The sequence below is a fragment of the Ailuropoda melanoleuca genome, chromosome 17, assembly GCF_002007445.2.
Source record: "Ailuropoda melanoleuca isolate Jingjing chromosome 17, ASM200744v2, whole genome shotgun sequence".
Classification (NCBI taxonomy): domain Eukaryota; kingdom Metazoa; phylum Chordata; class Mammalia; order Carnivora; family Ursidae; genus Ailuropoda; species Ailuropoda melanoleuca.
In genome coordinates, this window is record NC_048234.1 from 8,571,789 (window position 1) to 8,591,760 (window position 19,972).

The 19,972-nt window shown below is 50.0% G+C and overlaps 1 protein-coding gene across 1 annotated transcript in view; it reads left to right on the top strand.

Moving 5' to 3' along the window:
* Positions 1-19,972, top strand: part of LOC100472806 (protoheme IX farnesyltransferase, mitochondrial) — a 126,102-nt gene that overhangs the window by 104,752 nt on the left and 1,378 nt on the right. The window contains exon 6 of the mRNA XM_002927914.4: positions 7,076-7,308. Within this exon, the coding sequence (XP_002927960.2) occupies positions 7,076-7,308 (233 nt within the window). The remainder of the gene's footprint in view (positions 1-7,075; positions 7,309-19,972) is intronic.

The window sequence follows — 19,972 nt, forward strand, 5'->3', positions numbered from 1 at the left end:
ATTGCCATTTTAATCATTATTAGAAAATGCTACGCAGGGCGCCTGGGTGGCTCAGTCGGTTAAGCGTCTGCCTTTGGCTCAGGTCATGATCCCAGGGTTCCTGGGATCGAGCCCCGCATCGGGCTCCCTGCTCAGCGGGGAGGCTGCTTCTCCCTCTGCCCCATCCCCTGCTCATCCTCGCTCTCTCTCTCAGCCATCGTACTTTTATAACTTACAATCCAGAGACATTCTCGAGTCCGTATACATGTATTTTCATATTCTGATGCGTATCCATACGCCTTCATAAGTGTGAAAAAATAAATCAGCGGGAGCTTCTGCCTCCTTCCTGTTTAGGTAACGCCGTCTCATTTCGCCAGTTCTTGTAGCCGATGTGACAGTTTGAGAATTCATCGTACTTGTGTGTGTTTAATGTCTGCCTTCCTTTTGAGACTAAACATCGCCGTCTGCTGTATACCCACACTTAGCATAGTGGCTGACCATACCAGCAGTGAGAGAAATCGTAGTAAAGGAACGAGAGACCACAGGAACGCGGTGCGCTCATTTGGTGAGCGCTGTGCTAAGTGCTTTATTTACGTTCCTGCATTTACTTCCTAACTCCGAAGTCCTCCCATTCTACAGATGAAGAAACTAAGACCAACGGGTTAAATAATTTGCTCAAGGTCATACAGCTCAATGAGCCAGAGCCCCTGCCTTCCCTGCAGTCTTGTTCCTGAGCCTTTTTGTATAAGCCACTTTGACATGAGCTCCAACCTTGCCATCAAAAGAACCCTAAGACACCCCCGATTTTACAGTTGAGGACACTAGGGATCAGAGAGGTTAGGTAATTTGCCCCCTTTTACATAGCTAGTTCAAATCAGAACTTGAACTCAGACCACCTGATTCCTGTCCATCATGCTTAGTTACACTGCTATATGGAAACCAGAATATCATACTACTACTAAAAAGAACATTAACACATTTTAAAAACATTTTTGGTATGAAAATGTTCCAGGAGACACAATAGTAGAGATAGTACAGCAAACCCCAGCAAACTTGTCACCCAGAATCCACAAGATTAGCAAGACATCGACATGCTTGCTTCATCTCACCCTTGTCATGGCGAAAACTCTTAGCAGCATGACTAGATTAAATCAAGGTAGATGGAGCAGAGAGGCGGGGGGACGTACCTGTAGTCCGTCAGTGAGCAAAGACAGCTAGGCTGCTGCCCTGTGTTCTCTCCACTTAGAATGTGTCAAGAGACACATGTCAACAGACAGCGGGAAATGGGCGACCTACCCAGGCCAGCTTCTCTCGGCACTGGCGGTGGAGTGGAGATGGAGGCCTTCTGTAGGCTCAGCCTCCGTTGGCTTGGCCAGAGGTAGGCCAGATGGGCCAACACCACACTGGTAACAGCGTAGCACTGAGTCTCAGACACTGGCAAGCCTCCGGGTCACCTGGACCCCTAACGAGTCCCTCAGTGACGCCGATGCTGGGGGTCTGGGGACTACACTCCGACAGAACCCCAGACCCCACCAGGGAGAGTTCCATCTCGGCCCAGGGAATTCCAAGGAAGCCTGCCTGGCCTTTCTTCTCGTTTTGCTTCTAGAAATCAGGCCTCAGAGCAGCACTTGAAATGGAAGCCACCTGCTAAGGAATTTAGATGATAAAAAAGGAGCAAAAGGATTATGGGGAAAATGTTTAGGAAAACAATTTAAGCAACATCTTGAATAAGAAATGATAAAAAGGGAAATAACTCTGTGTATGTATGTGTGTGTGTGTATGTTTCCAGGTTTGGGGTACTTTCCAAGACCCATCCAGAAGTGGGAGAGAGCAGATGGGTTTTTTGATCAAGGGCTGAGCACTGTGATTGGGAGGAAGAGTATATTGAGTTGTTGACCTGAAATAACAAGAAGTCAATCTTCAACAAAATTATCCTTCCAGTCTTTGAGATGTAGCCCGGGCTTTTATGTGCACTAAAGCAGAAAATCATAGTTGTATTTAACTGAGATGAGAAAGGAACACACTTGACTAATCCTTTTCTGCATCCGAAGTAGATCTCTTTATTAAAATGGCTAAATTTGGGGCGCCAAACGGGTGGCTCGGTGGGTTAAGCATAGATCTCTTTATTAAAACTGCTAAATTTAAGCAGCTTTAATATCACCGTGATTGTTCAAGATTTCATGGTAAATCAGATGCAGAGGCCACTTGGGACACACTGTCTTCATCCCAGAACCATCCCTGTTGCTCGTGTTTTCCTGCTTGCAGTGGTGGCGTGGCTCACCATTCTCTTCCTCCCAGCTGCCCAACGCGACCTTCTCTCGTGAGGTGAGGGAATGCTTGTCTGTCTTCGCTGGTCCCCAAGGCAGGCCAAGGGGTCCTTGTGAAAAGCACATCTGGTCCTTTTCTTCCCCTGTTGAAAAAGCAGGGAAAACTTTTTTGACCCCGCATTTGCCCAGAGGCGATGTTCAGATAGATGTCTCAGCGATTCCTTCCCGGGGCTCCCTGACACCTCCCACCCCTTGTGCTGCACCCACTGCCTGAAACACTCCTTTCCATCCTTCCAGCTCCTTTCCCGTCCACCCAGCACTTCTGGCTAGAATCCTTCCCTGCCCTCCCCCAATACCCATACGCTGTCCATTAGTGGTCCCAGAGTGCCCCTCTGCTTAACTGTATCATTGCAGTGTAAGTGCCCCCAGGACAAGGACCATGTCTGTCTTGCTCCCCACATTATATCCTAGGCCTGCCCATGGTTTGTAGTTTTGTGTTTTTTTTTTTTCTTTTTTTTATAGTGCTTCCCATTGTTTTCATCTCAGGAAATGCAATAGGAAGTTAGGCTCTTTCTACAAGAGGGTAAACCAAAGGAGCTTTTAAACCCACGGGAGGCGGCTCCCAGCAGAAGGCAACAGCCTAAAGGCTCCAGCCGCCCCAGACCCTCAGCAGACCCAAGAAATCAGAGAATCAGTAAGTCATGTTACAGCAGCGTGCCCCCACGTACCAGTTGGGTCAAATGAGTGAGCCAACAAGTGCATCCTGAGCGCAGATCCTGTTTCCAAGTTACTTTACTTGTATAGTTGACCCTTGAACAACACGGGTTTGAACTGTGCAGGTCCACATATATGCAGATTTTTTTCAATAAATCTCTTGGGAAAACTTTTTGGAGATTTGCAACGAAAAACAGACGAACCGCGTAGCGTAGAAATTTCAAACAAATTAAAAGGCGAGGTATGTCATGAATGCATACATATAGGTAGATACCAGCCTATTTTGACATATACCGTCATAAATATACACACATCTATTATTAAAAGTTAAAATGTATCAAAACTCATACACAGAAACATTGGCAGAGCGCACGCGGTGCCATTTGAGGGGAGAGAAAGGCAAACAGTGGATTACATGCAGTATGGAATCACAACCGCATAAAATTAACTGCTGTCATAATTTCGTAACCACCTCTCGTCGCCACTGTGGTAGGTCAAGCGTTGCGAGCGTCCGCTTAAAATGCCGTGTGTGTCGCTGATCGTGCCTGCACGAGCAGTTCATCTCTCCAGTAAAGCGCGCATCACAGTAAAGAAGGGTCTCCTGCAGTTCTATCAGTAGTGAAGTCTGGGCGGAGTCAAAAGTTACATGTGGATTTTCTCCTTTTTAAAATTTTTATTTATTTATTTTTAGAGAGAGCGTGTCCGAGTGGCAGGGGGAGGGAGAGGAAGAGAGAGACTTTTAAGCAGGCTCCATGCCCAGCTCGGAGCCCAGCTCAGGGCTCGATCTCACGACCCTGAGATCATGACCTGAGCCAAAGTCAAAAGTCGGATGCTTAAGTGGCTGAGCCCCCCAGGCGACCCCTGGATTTTCAACTGTACGTTGGGGTCAGCACTCCATCCTCCTCACTGTCTCAAGGTCATCTGAGTCTCAGTTTCTCATCTGTGAAATGGGAATAATCCTATCCGAATAAACATGTTTTACTTTGTTAATTTCTGTTTTTGTTTTTAACACCATACCCAGTGTTGATACAGTTTCTAGAAATAGACTTTCTCATGTACTGCTGGTGGGAGCGTGAACTGGCCTAAACCCTCTGGAGTACAGACGGGTGGTACCAGGCAAATCCCTAAAAATGTGCCTGTCATCTGGCTTAGCTATCTCACGTCTGGGAATTTGCCCTCCGAATTTATCCTAATCAGAAGTATGAACAATAGTCTATGAGCTACTTAACACCCACGTTAAAAGGGGAACATATGAAGTGTCCAGGAGGGGTATGCTGATTGAATTAATCGTGAAATATTTAGAGTAGGCCACTACGTAGCTATTAATGATGACAATACAAAAGAATTCCGAGCGGCACAGGGAAATTATTAAGATATACTGAAATAAAGTACGGAACAATATCACAGCTCAGTACGTTGTTATTTTTTAAATAGATATATCACTGGAAAAAAAAAGATGAAGAAGATACAAATCCGCGTGTTTCACTGAGTAATTGAGAATTTCTTATTTGTAATCCTCTGTAGTTCCAGATTTTCTGAAAAGAACAGATAGGATTTCAATAGTCGATGTTTCAGGAAAACAAAAGCCATCACAGGAAAATACACTCCACAGAGTTTGCAGTTGGACACCTTTGCCCATTAATAATGTGAGAAATCTGTGAAGTTCACCGATTCAGGCCTCCTTATACCAGGAGGAAAAATATGTCCCTTGAGCCTCCAGGTGCCAGGGATGGTTGTGGCTACCTGGGTAAATAGTGCTTATGTAGCTTGTCAGTCTCCCCAGTTTCCATCCGTGCCCCCGAGCACACTGATTGAAACACCAAAATTAAGCCTCATGATTTTCTGGGATGCCTACAGGGGTCAGGAACTAAACTTCCATGTGAAATTGCCTATCTCAATAAATTAAATTCATGTGTGCTTTTCTAAAAGGGCTTTTCATAACACTAATACCTTTGAATCCAACTGGCTTCCATAGACCTAAGAGAAGGAGCGAACAACCTCCTTTTTTTTTTTTTAACACAAGGTCCAATTCAGGAAAAATAAAAATGTTTATGAGCCACATTTTTCTCCCACCCAAAATCTCACTTTTTACAGTCCCGTAGGAAAAAAAAAAACAAACAAAAAACAACTCTGTTCTTATAAGCTATAAATGACCTTATTGCAAGAAGGACAACAGTTGTAACATTTTCACTGCTTTTTGGCCATCTTTTTCTGGGCATAGTTGAGATATAACAGCCCAGAGCCATCTTCCTGATTTTTCTTCTGGAGAGTTACAGCTGTTTAGTGTGGTCGTGGGCTTTCCTTGGCAGGAGCAGAGGCACTGGTGGGAGTTGTCAGGGTGGGACAGACTACAGTCAGGATGAAAGTTCGAGGGGGCCCAAAAGAGGGACCCCATGCTCCAGAAGAGGTAGCCAGGAGGCAGGGTGGAAATTCACCATCCCTATGGAGCATGCTTGAACAAGCACCTTGGCAATAGTGTATCTGCATATGTTCTCTTCTCCATCAAAACTCCTTCTCTTGGGGCGCCTGGGTGGTTCAGTCGGTTAAGTGTCTGCCTTCAGCTCAGGTCATGATCCCGGGGTTCTGGTATTGAGTTCCACATCGGACTCCCCGCTCAGCAGGAAGCCTGCTTCTCCCTTCTGCCTGCTGCTCCCCCTACTTGTGCTCTCTGTCAAATAAATAAATAAAATCTTAAAAAAAAACAAAAACCCTCCCCCTCTGCTGGGTTCCATCTTCAGGGCTGGTGTCCACAGGATCGGATCTGATCTAATCGAGTGGGATCACTGAGCCCCATGCAGTTTCCTCAGAGGTGGAATTATGGCCTCCATAGGAGAAGGTTTGAGGGACTTCCTCGGGTTTCTTAAGAAAGAATAAATAGGGACGCCTGGGTGGCTCAGTCGGTTAAGCGTCTGACTCTTAATTTCTGCTCAGGTCTTGATCTCAGGGTCATGAGATTGAGCCCCACGTCAGGTTCCGTGTGGGATTCCACGCCGGGTTCCGTGGTGTTGGTCGTGGAACCTATTTAAAAAAAAAAAAAGAATAACCAAACATGCATATAACCAGGAGCTTATAGATGCGATTCAGCTAAGTCTTTCACAAGATTCCACACAAAGTCCACCTTAGAAAGTGGGCTCTGATGAGAATCAGTCTTGGACTCGTCACTGCCAGTTGAGAGTTGTGTTTGACCGTTTTCACTGCGTGCATAACATCGTAGGACTCCCCTTGAAAGCCTGTGTCTCTGAAAGCAGCTGTTGCAGGAAAGAACTCAGCTCAAGTACCCTGTCACCACGGAGCGGCCCCCTGGTGTTTCACGGTTGGCACTGCGCTGGTCCCATGCTGAGCCTGTAATTCATACAGATAGATACACCCAGACACACGATCATTATCCATTACTGCTAATGGGGTGATGTTTTTAAATGAAGTATAAATACAGGGGCAGAAGGGCTTCCAGAATGAAGTCACTGGTTTCTGCCCAAACGATACAGTATTGTGTTGCGGGTCGTTATCAGTAGCTGTCAGGTCCCTCGCACTAACTGTAAGACGGAACCCTGGGTGGCTCAGTCGGTTAAGCATCTGACCCCAGGGTCCTGGGATCGAACCCCACGTTGGGCTCCCTGCTCAGCAGGGAGCCTGCTTCTCCCTCTGCCTCTCCCCTGGCTTGTGCTCTCTCTTGCTCACTCTCTCAAATAAATAAAACCTTAAAAAACGAACAGAACTCTGCCCCAAGCAGGCACTGGTCTGCTTCGCCCTCACTTCAGCCCATGGGGAAGAGCAGTGAACCATCTCTGCCATACAGATGAGCAAAGTGACTCACGCTCATCGTCCCACAGCCAGGAAGGGGCACAGCCTGCGTGCCGATCCAGGGCCTCTAACCTCGACTCTTAAGCTTCATTCCCAGCTGGCAGATGCAAGAGGAGCAGCCAGAACACCTGCAGACACAGTCCCTCCTGGTTTTAGGTGTCGCAGAGAGGATGCCGCATCACGGGAGGAAGGCGAGCCGCAGGCCTCCCAGGTCACCCCACTGGGCAGGCGGATGGTTCGCTCCGACAGGGCTGTGCGCCGCGCGGTTAACTGGACCGGAAAGTGATTGCTCTGTGTTCGCTGCTCTTTTTCAGCCCGTTGCTAGCCGTGACCTTTGCCACTTGCTGCGCCGTTCCAGGAGTTGCCCTCCTGACCTGGGGGGTGAACCCCCTCACGGGAGCCCTGGGGGTCTTCAACATTTTCCTGTATACGTGCTGCTACACCCCCCTGAAGAGGATTAGCATCGCCAACACGTGGGTGGGCGCCGTGGTCGGAGCCGTCCCGCCCGTCATGGGCTGGACAGCAGCTACCGGCAGCCTGGACGCTGGTGAGTAGCTCGCGTCTGATGGGTCCCCTCGCACCCGCAGCTCACGGCAGGGGTGCGGGAGCCAAGCCGAGCATAGCGCCCTCTGCCGGCGAGCACTAGCACTGCTAGTCAGAGGCCTTTCCTCCCCGGAGCCCCAGTCCATGCTGGCCCATTTAATTCTGTGCTGATTGTCTTGGCGGATGCGGCCGTTGGAAATACTGTGAATGCAGAGCCCGAGGGCGACCGTGTGGTCCGGCTTCCAGGCGAGAGCGCGTGCTTTCCGGGGCCGGGCCGGGAACGTCTGGGGGAGAAACTAGAGGAAAAGCAGTGGCTGCACAGCTAGAATGAAAAGCAGGTTCCTAAAAATCACGAATCAGGTTGGGGCTGATGATTCCTTTGGGGTGTCCCGCATCGCGGGGGAGGTGTCTGGAACCAGGCCTCCAAGCTCTCCTCACGGCGCATGCTCCCTCGTGGGCTGCCCCCGGCATCAGCTCTTCCCTCCCCCACAGCCAGGTCGTTCCCTCCCACCCGCTGGTAAAGAAGCAGACCTATTTTCATTAGTTTCTAATTTATTTTTATACGATTTGCTTAAATTGTTCGTGGTGTCTACAATAAAACCATTGAAACACATCTCATTTTTGGTGGTATGTCACAACGAAATTTGTGGGGTGAAAATAGCTCATTTTTACCATCTGTAAGGGAAGCTTCACAGTCTAATTAGCCAAGTAATTAGTGTTTTTGACCAACACTTAGGAAGGAAGTGGTGAGGTTTCCTGCAATATATGTAAGTACATATTTTTCACATGAGAGATCAAAAGGCAGTTGACCATAAACCATTGCCCCGTAAGCCACATTTCTGAAGCTTTTCATAAAAGCCCTTACGCTCTGACTTGGCAAGCTTACAAAGGCGATTGCACCTTTAGAATGATCGTCTCTTAGGACGGTTTTAATATCCTGTAAATGTTGGAGTTTCATGAATCTACAAATAAAATATTCTAGAACGTACATGCCCATTTGCTCCGTGATAAGCCCCACGCCAGAATCTCGTCCATGTGAGAGCTGTGGCAGCACGGCGGTGAGGAGCGAGCCCTCAGGAACAGGGGTGCCTGATTTCGGACCCCAGCTCCACCTCTCATTAGCCACTGGTCATGATGGCCTTTGGAATGTTCTAGATTTCTTTATGCTGCTGTCTCCTCCTCTCCCATGCAGTCCCTTCTCATGGAGTTGTCATGAGGATTAAGTAGGTTATTATTAAGTATTCCTCATTTGTACAGTAGATGGATTCATACAGATAGAGAAAGGTCATGAGATTTTATTGAGTTGCAAACTCTGAGCAATATGTGATTGTTACCAGGTTTGGTGGGAAAGGCCCCTGGGTCCTTAGTGACGGCTGTCTTGGGCAAGGGTGGAGAAGGTGGGAAGCATGGGTTTGACATCCCTAGACTAGATGGTGTCTGAACTTCCCCCTCATTTGCACCTGCATACCACCAAATTCCTGGTCAGATTCCTCCTCCTAGTTCTGCCTGGAGTCCCAAGCTTGACCCAAACTTTTGTTTCCCCTAGCCCCAGTAAAACCTAGCTCTCCCCTCCTGTACCTCTCCAGACCTTTCTAGTGATTGCCCAGACGTCCAAGGTGGGGCCCCTGAAAGCAGCCCCCCATCTGCAGCGATGCGGTGCCCCAAGTCACCTGCCTATCTGATGGACACAGCCCCACACCCTGCCAGGAGTGCCAGAACCTTATGCAGGCTCCTCAAACCCAGCCTCAAGGAACCAGGCCCCCACAACTCCCTTTTCTCTCTGGGAACTCCCAGACAGAGTCATGGCTGGGGCCAAGTATGACAGCCCCAGAGACCGGTGTCACTGGAGATAGGTGGGGGCCTTCGGTCCAGGGCCATGCAGAACTTGGTTGCCTCTGGCATCTGTCGGTCACCTAGATTCTTGGTGAGGGTGGAGACCTTTGTTGTACTCCCAGGAGGTTCCCTCGAGAGGATTTTGAGCCTCAGCATGTTTTGGCTAGAGCTGCATCCCCAGAGGCCAGAGAAAGAAAGAACTTTGCAAACGTCTTCCCACTTAGGACTACACATTCAGGCAGGAGTCCTTACGTGTTCAGGGACGGTGCGGATTTGGCCGAAATGCTAATAGTCATATTTAAAATTTTTTTAAAAATTTAACTTTGGGGTATAGTCATTCTGCAATCCAAATTCAATCATTTGTATACAGATTCCTTAATGAGGGATAGCTAAGGGCCAGACTTAGGTTGCAGGGTAAAAATGCATGTTTATCTTGAAAAATGAGACCCCATCACCTACCTGAACTCACCCTGACATCAGGCAGAGCCGTCTGAAACAGATTGGTGTCACCACAGACAGACGTTCCTCTGGCGGCTGACCTGTATTACATCCTTTTTCTTCAAATCCTAGAGGCGCAGGGCAGGGCACACATTTATGGTGTGGTTTACTGCCCCCCGAATTCTAATTCAGTCCGCCTTACACCTGAAGTCTTGTCAGATTTACAGAGTTACTTTACATAATGCTTTAAACTGCTTCCCAAAAAAGGGTTCAAAACATTCATTTGCTAGAGCAAACTTGAGAGAAGCTGCAAATCTTTGATTAAAATTGAATGAATGAAAGAATGAATCAGTCAATCAATAAGTACCTTCCATTTTACAACGGACAAAACTGGATTAATCCCAGGTCAGCTGCCAAATATTTATTGAGCCTTCGTTATGTGGCAGGGACTACGAAGGAGGATGTGATCCAAAGAAATAAGGTAGAATCTGAGAGAATGTGGTTTCAACATTAATATTGCTGGGATTTTAGACACTGGGTTGAATAAAATTACATATATATAATTTTGTCACCTTCCAGAACTGTACCATCCATTAGGACAACCCCTAGCCCCATGTGGCCATTTAAATGTCAGTGTAAACCAAATAAACTTAAACGCTGAGTTCTTCAGTCCCAGGAGCCGTGTTTAAGATGCTCACGGCCACACACGGCCAGGAGCTGCCATATTGATGGCACAACGAAGAGCGTTTCCATCCTTGCGGAAAGTTCACAGGTCAGTTCTGCCAAGAAGGACACACTGATGTCCTTATGAACCTATATGATCCATCTTCCTTGTGAGTTCGTGCTTTAAATACTAGGGCATTGAATGGGACTGCACCTGTGGTCTCCCCAGATTCTAAAGCAGTGGTTCGCAAATTCGAGTACACCTCAGAATTACCCAGCAGGCTTCCTAAAACCCAGATTCCTGGAGCCTGAGAACTTGCATTTCTAGCAAGCTGCCAGGTGATGCCAATGTCCCTGGTCCAGGGACCACTGTAGGAACCACCAGCCTGAAAAGACAGAACCAGAGAGAGCTCTAGATGTCACGCTATCTTGGAAGTACCTAAGGATTTGGGCAGAGGGGGTGGGCAGGTGGCATTATTTGGGACTCACTCATGGCATCATTTGTATCACCCACGGAGGTTAGGTCTCTTGTCTGGGTTCTTATCTCAGGGGACATGTTTGCTTGAAAAAGCCCTGCTGAGAAAAAAAGTGGCCCCGCATGGTTTCCCTTCTGTGGGATCTCCAGATCATTTTGTCTTTGACCCTCAAAAGAGTGATCACTTTGGAGAAGCGTATGAATACAAGAGTCTTTGAAGTCCTCCACTGAACTGCGTTGATAGGAAGGAAGAGAGGAGGGTGGAGGAGGGGCAGGGAGACCACCCACTCAGCTCATCAGCCTGCCCCGTCCAGCAGGTGACAGTGGGGACCTGTGTGCTGGGCACTGAGGAATTTGGACTTTATTGAAAGGCGCTAAAGACCCATTGGTGGTTTCAGCAGGAGAGCAGCAGGGCCCGGAGTTGAGGATTCTCTAACAGTGTACTGTAGGTGGGTTCTCCCTGGTGTTGGAAAGCAGCACTTTGCTGAGCCCTCCTTGGTCCTCCCAAGCCTGTGTGCCTTCTGTCTCCTCCTGCCCCGTTCCGGGGGGCCTCTACCTGTCCTGGGCCTGGCCTCCACCCTCCTGCCTTCCCTAGTCACATTCCACCCCTCATATTTAGTGAAGCATCAATCCAGTCCTCCTTTGAAAGAGCAGCATGTGGACACCCGTGAACCTCCAGGTGGAAGTGGATGTGGGGTGCACGTGTGAAGGGAGGCCCACTGAATGCTGTCCATGCCTTTGCCCCCCCCACGGCCTCTTTCCTTGGCTCCTCAGCCAGGACATCCAATACCCGACGCCAATACCTTGGTCCCTCAGTCAGCCTGACCATGGGACCCTCCATAAAGGCCCTTCCCGGGCCCAGAAGGCGGTCAGCAAGATTGGAGAGGAAGAGCTTGAGGCCAGTGGGCAGTGGAAACCCTAAGCCTCCAGACCTGTCTAGCTGAGAAGAAAGATGCAAAATAAGTAGCCCTAGAAAACGATTTGCATCCCAGATTTGCATCCCAGACAGCTTGCGGAGTAAGGAAATGTTAACGTTCCAAAGTACTTTCCCCCCTTCTCAGCGTCTAGATCTTTTTGTGGTTTCTGTGGTGGCTACAGAGCCAATTAAGACCTCCAGAGGGCCTGAGCCCTGAAGAGAGAGATTACGCTGCCTTCCGTCCTCCAGTCAAGACCGAAAACCTAAAATAAGCATAAGGACATCCCATGGGGTTCTGATCCCCCCCCACAACAGCTACTTTGTTGTTTTTTTCATCAGTGAAAAAAAGCATTTCTCCTTGTTCTAGCTGCTCCCCAGGCAGTGTGCGTGCAGAGGGCGTGTGTCTGACATGTCCCTTAGGTACCCCAGCACCTGGAGAGGGAGGCCGGAATTGGGGCGGGAGGGGAGCCCAACAGATCAGCGGAGGGAAACCCGGAAAGCCAAACCAGTGTGAGTTCTTGGTATCCGCTCTTTCCAGCTCTTCTCAGTGGAAACAGCTACCCTTGCGCGCGCGGTGGGGCTTTTGTCCCCAGCGGGGCTGTATTGTCGCATGCCAAGCCCTGGCTCCGAAAGCCCCGTTGGCGGCCATCTTGTCCATAAAGGTGTAGTCATCATAATGGGACTGTACCTGTGTCCACTTCCCTCCGAGATGCGGGGTTAGGCCTTTTCTCCCACCTGCCTCATTACTTTGCCTTTTTTTTTTTTAAGCTGAACTGCTATTAGCAGAAAACATTAAAAATGCTTACCAGCAAAAAAAACAACAACCACCACCACCCAGGAAGGCCAACCAAGAGGGCCGCTTTCTGGCCCCTGGTGTGGCCAGGACAGCAGGGAGAGAAGTGACCCGGGAAAGGCCCTGGGGAGGGGTTGCTTTGGGGAGGGGGGCGCCACAGATAAAGTGCTGGCTGCAGACAGTCCAGCCCCCAGTGGGCCTGGAGCCACAGGCATTAGGCTTCTCAACAGTGTTTACCTCCAGGGACGACTTTAGTTTATCTTGGGGGCTTCAGGGTAAAGTACCTTCCCCTCCTCCTTGCCAAAGCCACCTCTCTCTCTCTCCCCATCACCCCCGTTGGTTCAGAAAGCCTCAGGTTCTGTTTGGTCTTTTCTCCCAATCTGATCCGATCCCAGGTCTGGGGAGTTTGTGGAACGGGCCAGGGTGACGGTGTTGTAGAGTTGATGTGTAAATCGCCTTGGGTTTGTAATTCAAATGTTGTTGTGTGGTAAACATTAATTATGTCAGCCAACATTCAGTTACAAATGAGGACTCAGCCCTGGGCCCTTATCGGGAAGTGACATTTGGCAGATGGATGGTTTTAGTAACCAAAAAGAGAAGGAGATTTTTTTTAGCCTCAGCTGGTAAACTACAAAATGTTAAATACTGTTTCACTATATTTACCTCCTTTATTCCAGGATGAGAAAAGAGAATTGAACAGAGGGAATGTTCCATTCACTCGCTCGTTCAACAAATATTTATTGAGGCCTTCTTAAGTACCTGGCTCTGTTGAACCGAAGCACTTTCAAAGATTCCCTTTAGAACACTGGTTCAGTTTGAAATGAAACTTGAAAGTGAGTGTCTGTGTTCATTTTGTGTGCGATGTTTTTTCCTTAACTAGCCTCAGAGGGTCTCATTAATTAAGATAAATGATATTTTTAAAGACAGGGTGAATAAGGAACATTTTCATGGGAATATTAGCAAACCAAACAATATTAGAGCCCTGTTCTCTTCGAAGAGAAAACCCACAAAAGGCTGAGAAAGAACGTACTAGAAATAAGTTGCTAGACCCAAGACTGACAGTATAATTGGAGGCCGCCTTTGGTACGACTGAGGAAGTACGCTCGGGGTTGACCACAGCTTTTAGGGAGCCCGGCTGGTGCCTTCCTGAGGGAAATGACAGTGCCTCGGAAGGGCAGCCTCTGGCAGACACGGTGCACATTTAGTCAGTCCTGTTCAGGGAACATGTTAGTATTGGGATAATAAAGACGGAAATACCCTGAGATGTGAGTGAGCTAGGGGAGTACGGAACGTTGGGATTTCTTAGAGAACCAGCAGATGCCCCAAACTAAACTTCCCTGTAGGGAAATGGTAAGAAAAGAAGAGGGGGGCAGCTTTTTTTCAGATTCAGAGCCCTGTGCCTCCTTTACCCCTGTCTCCCTTCAGACAGAAGCCTCTGGTGACTCTGTGGGGACGGTGGGCGGTGCGCGATATGGTGAGGGAGGCAGAGCGCCTGTGCCCCTCTCACTGACCCTCTTCATCATTCCTGAGTCACTTCCAAAGAATTCTTCCAGGGCAAGCTGTCACTGCCCACTCGGGTCCCTATTTTCAGAGGACCCGCAGTCTTGCCTTTTGTCAGTGCGCGGTTGATCAACTGGCCCCACACCCTCTTCCCTTTATGTCCAGCGCCTCGAAGTCTATTACACAGTGGAAGCCGACCTGTTTCACAAGCTCCTTTGTGTTCCACCTCAAAGGGAAAGCTTCGGAATCTGTGACCATGAAGCTTTGGGTTTGGCTCTGCTTCCCTAGCCAGCCCCCGCTTTACATAACCATGTAGCCCTGAGAGCACAAATACAACCAGTCAGGGAACAGACCGGCTACCAAGGGCCACATTAGGAGGCAGCCTATTGTACTGGGGAGGGCAGACCGCCCCAGCCCAGCACCAAGGTTCACTGGAGCTGTTTCTTTGTCTTTTTCAAGGCCATGGGTGGGCAGTGAATGACAATGAATGGGTTTGGGGTCGAGGCGGGAAGGGGTTGAATGTGAGCCCACCAGGCAGCAGAGGAAGCAAGCTGAAACCACTGAACCCCGGTCCAAAAGGAATTTTGTTTTGGGAGAGCACCAAGGTGAAGATTCTTGTCTGTGTCCTCTCGGGAAACTGCGTGACTGCAATTGCCTTGGCTTTGTTTGCCAACAAAATGATGGATGGACACTGGACAACTCTTTCTCCACCCGACCCGGGCAGAGGTAACAGTGGTTGAGATCCCCCCCCCCCGCGCACCCCTCAGTCAGTATGGTGTAAAAATGATAGATGTTTTGAGAAGGTTTAAAAACCGCATGTATTTGCAAAGAGTCACCAGGAAGACATTGGTTAGCCTTGCCCCATCTAATATTAATATGCTTCCCCTAATCAAAGCAGGGTGCCACGAGACGTGGCTTCTCTCCTGCTCTTCACACATGCACAGCATGGTAGATGGGCTGGTGTCCATTTTCTGTATCTGGAGGAGAAGAAATAATGCCCCGGACACACCTGGTTACTCTCCGGTGTTGCCTTTGAGCTGGGATTGTGGGTTCGTGACGCCAGAAAGTTGCTGCCCTCTGGAGAACCATAACCCCCAGAGACGCCACTTACATCCTAGATTTTTGGTATTGTATAGAGTCAAAGACCAACAAATATTTGCCTAAAAGAACGGATATGATTAAACCAAATGCAATGCACGTGTTGTACAGAGGTGGGGAGGAAAGTGCGAAAACACATTGCAAAGAAGCAGAAAAGGCAGTTTGTGTGAATAGATTGGGACTCAGAGAGCATCTTCAGATCCCAGTTTACACGTCACTTCTTCCAGGAAGCCTTCCCTGACCTAAGGCTGACTTGGGTCTTCCCCTTCTGTGTCCCCCACAAGGAGTCCCCCTAAGGTGACCTTCAGAGAGGCCTTGAGAACACACTGCACCTCTCATCACACAGTGGGTCCCAGAGGATAGGCGCAGGAACAGCAGACTGCTCTGGGGGCGGGGGGAGTGAGGCTGAGCGGAGGCCTTTGAGTCAGTAAACTGAGTGCTCTGTGTTTACCCCACAAGGAAGGTGGGTTCCACCACAGCCCCCGGACTAATGCAAGTCTTCCTGTTCCGGTTCACCTTATCTTGATGAAGAGAGCAATTTGTTTTACATCTTTTGTAGGAGAGCCCAAGTAGAACCGTGTGGGGGTGGTGGTTTTCTGATTACAAACCATTAAGGCTAAGCTGTGATTTCTAAAGCTCTTTCATTTGTGACATGAGCCAAACCCACACCCAATTTCCTCTCGCATAGAAAGCAGCATGCTACTCTTATGAAAATGATTTTTTTAATTATGTTATTTTAAGCAGAAGCATAACCGAAAATGCATATTGAGCAAAACAGAATACTCCAGTTGGCACATGAAAAAGAGGGCCTTTTGAGAAAGGCAAGCAAGAGCCCACATTGGGGCCGGGATCATTTTAACCGTTTCCAGCCTGGTTTCCCGGTGGAGTTTGCTTTTCCTTAGCTCTTTCAACACAGCAGCAGAAGGGCTGCGGGGCCCTGGCTTACCCGATTCCCTCCCCCGGTTCTGAGTCCTCACTGACATCCTGTCTCTTGCCAGGACACCTCTCAGGCTTGTCCACTCCCCCCCTCCCCCTGTGCCCCGGTTGTCATCACTGAAGCCCATAATCTGTTCAGACCCTTTGGGTGGGAGGCCAGTCCCAGAGAGCAGGCCAGCTGCTCCCTGTACCTCATTCTCGAGACCTCAGAGTGCCCCAAGGCTGCAAGAATCTAACAGCACCCCCTCTTTCCTGGTCCTTTTATGATCTCCTTTTCCATCAGCACACGACGGAGAAGTCCAACCTTCCCCTTCTGTCCTTTCCAGTTCCCCAGGGGCACTCACTGTCAAGACAGAGACTGTTTGTGCCTAAGGGAAACAAACTTTTTTTTAAGGTCCTGGGACCCCTCATAAACCCGCAAATGCAGTTTGTCCTTCCAGCAAGCTCCGACTCTACCCAGCAACAGCGACATTTGAATTGGCACCCAGTGGTCCGCTGTTATCAGTCAGAGTCAATGGGGGCAACATCCTTCTAAAAGAAGGTTCTGCTGTATGTGAACATTCCTGGGTGGGAGCGTTAAGGAATCTTTTCATCTGTAAGAAGGGAGTGATGTCACCCCTGGAAGGTGGTCATGAGGACGAGTGGATGCATAATTCTTCCACCCAAAGCCTGGCGTATGACCGCCACAAGGCATTTAACTGGGATGTCTTGCAGGCACCTCACATTCAAAATGGCCCCAAATAGAGCTCTTTTGTGCCTCCACCATGAACACACTCACCTGTGTGTGTCCCCGGTGATCCCCACCTGAGTACAAGGATCGGTGTCTGCCACCCCCATGGCTCCCATGACGCCTGATCGGCCTACAGATGCCCACGTGGCCCGGCCCCCGGGCTGTGGCTCCCCGTCCCTTGCTGCAGCCGCCAGTCTGTCCCAGAAACCTAGCTGAAGCCACCGTTTGCAGGACCCGATGTGGTGCACTTTTCACTGAGTTGGGGCATGGTGTGAATGTGGCCTCTGGGAAGGCCTTCCCCTAGCCATGAGCCTCCAGCCACCCCATCGCGTGGCCCTGTTCTGACCATAAGTAGCATTCATCGCTGTCACGCGTGATCCTGTGTCTCTCCCTCCAGACCTGGAATGGGGCTCGGTCTTGCTCCCCACCGCCCGTTAGCATCTAGAATGGCGCCTGGCATGCGGCTGACGCCCACCATCTGTTCACCAGGGGAATGGAGTCCACGAATAGTGGCTGCTTCCATTATTATTGTGAAAATTGGAGTTACGTTTACATGAACTAAAATATATATGTATCAGCTTATTTATAGACGGGGTTAAAGTGGATCGGAGGGATTTGGCAGCAACCTTACCGAAACAGGGATGCGCGCATCAAGTCTTGGTTATTTTGTAATCTTGGAAGGCTGTAAAGGAATTGATTGAGTTACGGAACCCGAGAGCCACCGTCACTGGACCCGAAGGCCGGCCCCCAGTCCTGTGCAGTCTGCACCCACACGAGTTCTACTTGGTATGCTACAACTGCCTACCAGGCTGAATTCAGAAATGGGCGCGCGTCTGCCCCGAACAGTATGAGTAAAAGTCACCATTCTGTCTGGGAGGGGCCGAGAAAACCTGCCCCTATTGTCGCTGTGCAGCCCACGCCGCAGAGGAATACAGATCATAGATTAAAAGAGAGGCTCATTCCCTCTGATCCTCCTTGGCGTGGGCACCACAGGGCCCCTGCTGGACCTTGGAAGCCCCAGCCTGGTTATTCTGAACGATTCTGAATTATTTAAGCTGCCTTCTCGCCTGCTGAGCTCTGTTTTAGCAGTAGTATGCCCCCCCCGCCCCTTCTGTGAACCTTCCCACAGATGAGGGGTTTAACAAATGCTCATTACCTGCCATAGGACCGTGGTGACAAATTTCCAACCTCTGTGCAGGCCGGTGCTGGCCAGGGTAGATGACACAGTGGGGTAGTGAGCTCTCAGTTTCCTGACCGGGGGCCCCAGGAGGCAAGGCACAGAGGCAGAGCAGCCCAGAGGAGGGAGGAATGGAGGAGGGGAGGCTGAATCCTTAGAGTTGGCCCTGCCGGTTCACAGATCAGTGCTGGGAGACAGCAACCTCGGGGGGCTTGTGGTAAAGCCTTTCTTCGTACACGTGGGCTCCCACTGGTGCGGTGGAGCCCGTTCTGCAGTGGCGTCGAGCACTTTCTGTATTCTACCCCAGAGAGGCAAGGGAAGTGACCGTGCCCTTCAGGAACTTGCATTCAAGCCGAAACCACAGGAGCACGTAATGATGGGACACCGGGGCTTACCCGGTGGCAGACGCAGGTATGAGTAGCTCCCGGACACACATCCGGGCTCAGACCCGTCTTCACGACTGCCTGGCTGCCATCTGGATGTCCCAGAGGCGTGTCAGGCTGAACACACTCAAGGTCACACTCCTGCGCTGTCCTCCCTGTCTCCCCTGTCATCTCAAGGAAAGGCATCTCCACGGGGCCCCTCTTGATACCTCCCCCTCCCTCCCCTGCTCATTGCATACTCACTCCCTGCCACTTGGCCTCCCGAAGCCCTCTCAGGTCCATCCTCTTTACAGCGCACTGTCACCACCTTGATCCCAGCTCCTGTCACCCCTCATCTCAGCCCCTGATTGGCCCCCCTGCCTGCCCGGGGCCCCTCCAGCGTGTTCCTTCACAGACCAGTCAAGTGACACTGCTGCACTTTCCTCGCACGCCCCCTCCTTTGCGCGCCCCCTCCCCATGTGCCCATGTGCACACACTCACAGCCTTAAACATGTCACCATCTCTCCACGGCAATCTCCCTTGTGTTTGGGATTGAACCAGTACTTAGCACGGCCTGCAGAGTTGGGGGTGGTGTGCCCTGCCCATCCCTTCAGCCACTCTCGCGTCCTTTTTTGATTTTGATGATATTTTTTTAAATTATCGTATGGCAAACTGACCTTTTTTTCTTGTGACAGACTGCTCTATGAACCCTAACACATGTTCTCACCTCCTTTTAATACCCTGGTTACGCTGTGCACCTTCCTGCCCCTTCGTGACGACTTCTCCCTCTGCCAGCCCCCAGGGGACCAGGTCACTCGTCCCACAGAGATCAGTTCCAATGACCCTTCCTCAGAGACGTCTCCTCTGCCCGCCTCAACTGGGTCTTGTTCTGTGTCCTCATGGCACGAACTTCTCCTGCACAGCTGTTGAGTGGTAATGTAGATTCAGTGGTGTGCCTCTTGATTTAATGCCGCACTGGTGAACCCCCCACCCCACCCCAGGAGGGGCATCTGTGGATTTGTGCTCGCCATCCTACCCCCAGTGCCTGGGACAGTGCTCACCACTTAGTAATAGGTGCTCAGCAAACACTTTGTGTGTGAGTAAATGGGCAGGGAGGTGCTCAGCAAACACACTGTTCGTGAGTATATGGGCAGGGAGGTGCTCAGCAAACACGCCATTCGTGAGTATATGGGCAGGGAGGTGCTCAGCAAACATGCCGTTCGTGAGTATATGGGCAGGGAGGTGCTCAGCAAACACTTCGTGTGTGAGGAAATGGGCAGGGAGGGGCTCAGCAACACGCCGTTCGTGAGTAAATGGGCAGGGGGTCACCTGCATGGGAATGAGCAACCCTGAAGTCAGGACTTGAGGGAGGCGGCTTAGTGTGGTAGGGGAGCTGGTCTCCACACCAGACAGGTTTGTTCTCAATCCCTCCTTCACCTCTTTTTGTGCAATTTAACATCCTCTGAGCTGTGTTGGCTCACTTAATGAGCATAAAACCGACCTAACGGCCTAGAGGTAGGAGTAAATGAGCTAAACTGCGTGCAAGTCTCTCTTAGTAGGTGCTGTGTCACTGGCAGCCTGCATCCCACCCTGTGGGTGAGGCAAGGCCCTGTTCCAGGCAGCGGGGCTAAATGCTGCATGAGATCCTAATACGTCCTTGTTGAAAACCTGCAAAGCCACAGACGAGTTCTCCTGCTCGGGGACCATGTCCCTTTACGCCGCTCCATTGAACACACGCTGTTTTTGT